Genomic DNA, 2,550 nt, shown 5'->3' on the forward strand with positions numbered 1-2,550 from the left:
GACCAGAGAAAGGGTGGTCAGAATTGGGGCCAGCAAAATCAGCCGTACAGGGCAGTCCAGCCACAGTTCGACAATGGGAACATGGGAGGTATGAGACCTCCTAAAAATATGGCACCTTACCCAAGGCCACAGGGATATAACAATCAAAATTAGTAGCAGGGGTATCACCCTCCTCGGCAGCAGCATGATGGAAGGCAGGAAGATGGGTTTGCTGGACTTGAGTCAATGATGCAGCAAGTTATTGGGTCTAATGCAAAAATTAGTGAAAGAGTAGATGCTCATGATTCAGCTATCAAGAATATTGAAGTGCAGATAAGCCAAATTTCGATGTCTCTAAACAATCGTCCTCATAGGACATTACCTGCAGACATTCAAATAAACCCAAAAGATCAAGTCCCGAAACAGCTGATGGCAGTGAGTCTATGGAATGGCAGAGATTTAGACGTGGAGCAAGAGAGGGCTCAAAAAAGCAGACAGGCTGAGACACTCATACTCGTGCCCATTGAGCTAGATGAGTCAATGAAACTGACAGAGGTGATAGTCCAACCGGCCCAGAAAGAACATAACATTCAGATTGAGACTGAGAATGAAGTTGAGATAGCCCAGGAAAAAGTAGTTGAGGTGGCAGCTGATAAAGAGCAGTCCCAAATCATTGGGAAGAAGAGACCTCCCGCACAATTCCCTCATAGGCTGGCTAAGTACCAAAAAGAGGAGCAATACAAGAAATTCTTGGAGATGTTGAAACAAATCCAGGTAAATATTCCATTGATAGATTCTTTGAAAGAGATGCCTGGGTATGCAAAAATGATGAAGGACTTAATGTCCCGAAAATTTGATTTCCAAGACTTGGCCATGGTGACTCTTACTCAGACCTGCAGTGCAGTGTTGACTAGACCAATTGCGGAGAAGCTATCTAACCCAGGGAGCTTTACAATTCCCTGCACTATTGGTAATTTTGCTTTTGCTAAGGCACTTTGTGATCTAGGGGCCAACATAAATCTTATGCCCCTGGCGATTTATAAGATGATGGGGATTGGAAGAGCTAGACACATCTCTATGTTGTTGCAGCTGGCTGACAGGACTGTAAAAAGACCCTCTGGTATCCTAGATGATGTGTTGATTCAGTTGGGGAAATTTATGTTCCCTGCAGATTTTGTGATCTTATACTACAAGGTGGATGAAGAAATTCCCATAATTTTGGGATGATCGTTCTTGGCCACTAGGAGAGCTCTCATTGATTGTGAGACTAGGGATCTCAAGATGAGATTGAACGATGAAGAGATAACATTCAATGTGTAGAAATCTATGAGGCGACCAAGTGAATTCGCCAATTGCTCTATTATTGATGCCGTGGATGTAATTGTAGAAACTGATGATGAGATATTGACTATTGAGGACCCTCTTGCTGCATGTCTGATGAATTTAGATGAGGTGAATGGAGAAGAACTGGCAGAATGAGTGTTGGCATTAGAGGGCAGAGGGTTCTGGGATAGAACTCTTGAATTTGAGCCCTTGCACTTAGAATATAGAGAAACTCATCCAGCCAAGCCATCCATCGAAGAACCACCAAAGCTGGAATTGAAGCCACTGCCCGCCCATCTTAGGTATTAGTTCCTTGGACCTGACTCCACATTACCCTTTATTATCTCATCTAGTTTGTTAGATGTGCAGGCACAACAACTCTTGCAGGTACTCAAGGAGCGTAAGACTGCCATTGGGTGGACCATGAAAGACATTAAGGCGATCAGCCCCGCCTACTATATGCATAAAATTCTGCTGGATAATGGACACAAACCTTCCAGGGAACACCAAAGAAGGCTGAACCCAAACATGAAGGAAATGGTGAAGAAAGAAGTGATAAAGTGGTTAGACACGAGAATCATTTTCTGAATCTCTGACAGCAGCTGGGTTAGCCTAGTTCAATGTTTACCTAAGAAGGTTGGCATGACAGTGATAAAAAATGACAACAATGAACTGTCACGGGCTGTAGAATTTGCATGGACAATAGAAAGTTAAATCTAGCCACTCGAAAAGACCACTTCCCACTTCCCTTCATTGATCAGATGTTAGACAGATTGGCAGGGAGGTCACACTTCTATTTTCTAGATGGGTACTCAGGGTACAATCAAATCTCCATTGCACTAGAGAATAGAGATAAGACCTCTTTCACTTGCCCATATGGCATTTATGCTTTCCGGAGGATGCCATTTGGCCTATGCAATCCACCCGCCACATTCCAAAGGTGCATGATGGCCATATTCACTGACATGGTAGAGGACATAATGGAGGTATTCATGGATGATTTCTCAGTGGTGGGAAACTCATTCGATGAGTGCCTAATAAATCTGACGCGTGTGCTGAATTGGTTTATTGAGACTAACATGGTTCTTAATTGGGAGAAATGCCGTTTCATGGTAAAAGAGGGCATAGTCTTGGGGCACCGGGTGTCAAGTAAAGGAATTGAGGTGGATCACGCTAAAGTTGACGTGATAGCAAAGATGCTACCTCCAACTTTAGTGAAGGCAATTAGGAGCTTCCTCGGGCATGCTA

General features: G+C 43.6%; 1 protein-coding gene across 1 annotated transcript; it reads left to right on the forward strand.

The window, feature by feature from the left end:
- The first annotated feature begins 228 nt into the window (after window positions 1-228).
- On the forward strand, window positions 229-1,898 carry LOC138881112 (uncharacterized). Its single transcript, XM_070161314.1, has 3 exons — window positions 229-1,173; window positions 1,672-1,689; window positions 1,803-1,898. Exons 1-3 carry the CDS (start codon window positions 229-231, stop codon window positions 1,896-1,898), a joined length of 1,059 nt encoding a protein of 352 aa, XP_070017415.1.
- The last annotated feature ends 652 nt before the right edge of the window (window positions 1,899-2,550 follow it).

This window comes from Nicotiana sylvestris, chromosome 11 (assembly GCF_000393655.2).
Source record: "Nicotiana sylvestris chromosome 11, ASM39365v2, whole genome shotgun sequence".
In the NCBI taxonomy this organism is placed as follows: Eukaryota; Viridiplantae; Streptophyta; class Magnoliopsida; order Solanales; family Solanaceae; genus Nicotiana; species Nicotiana sylvestris.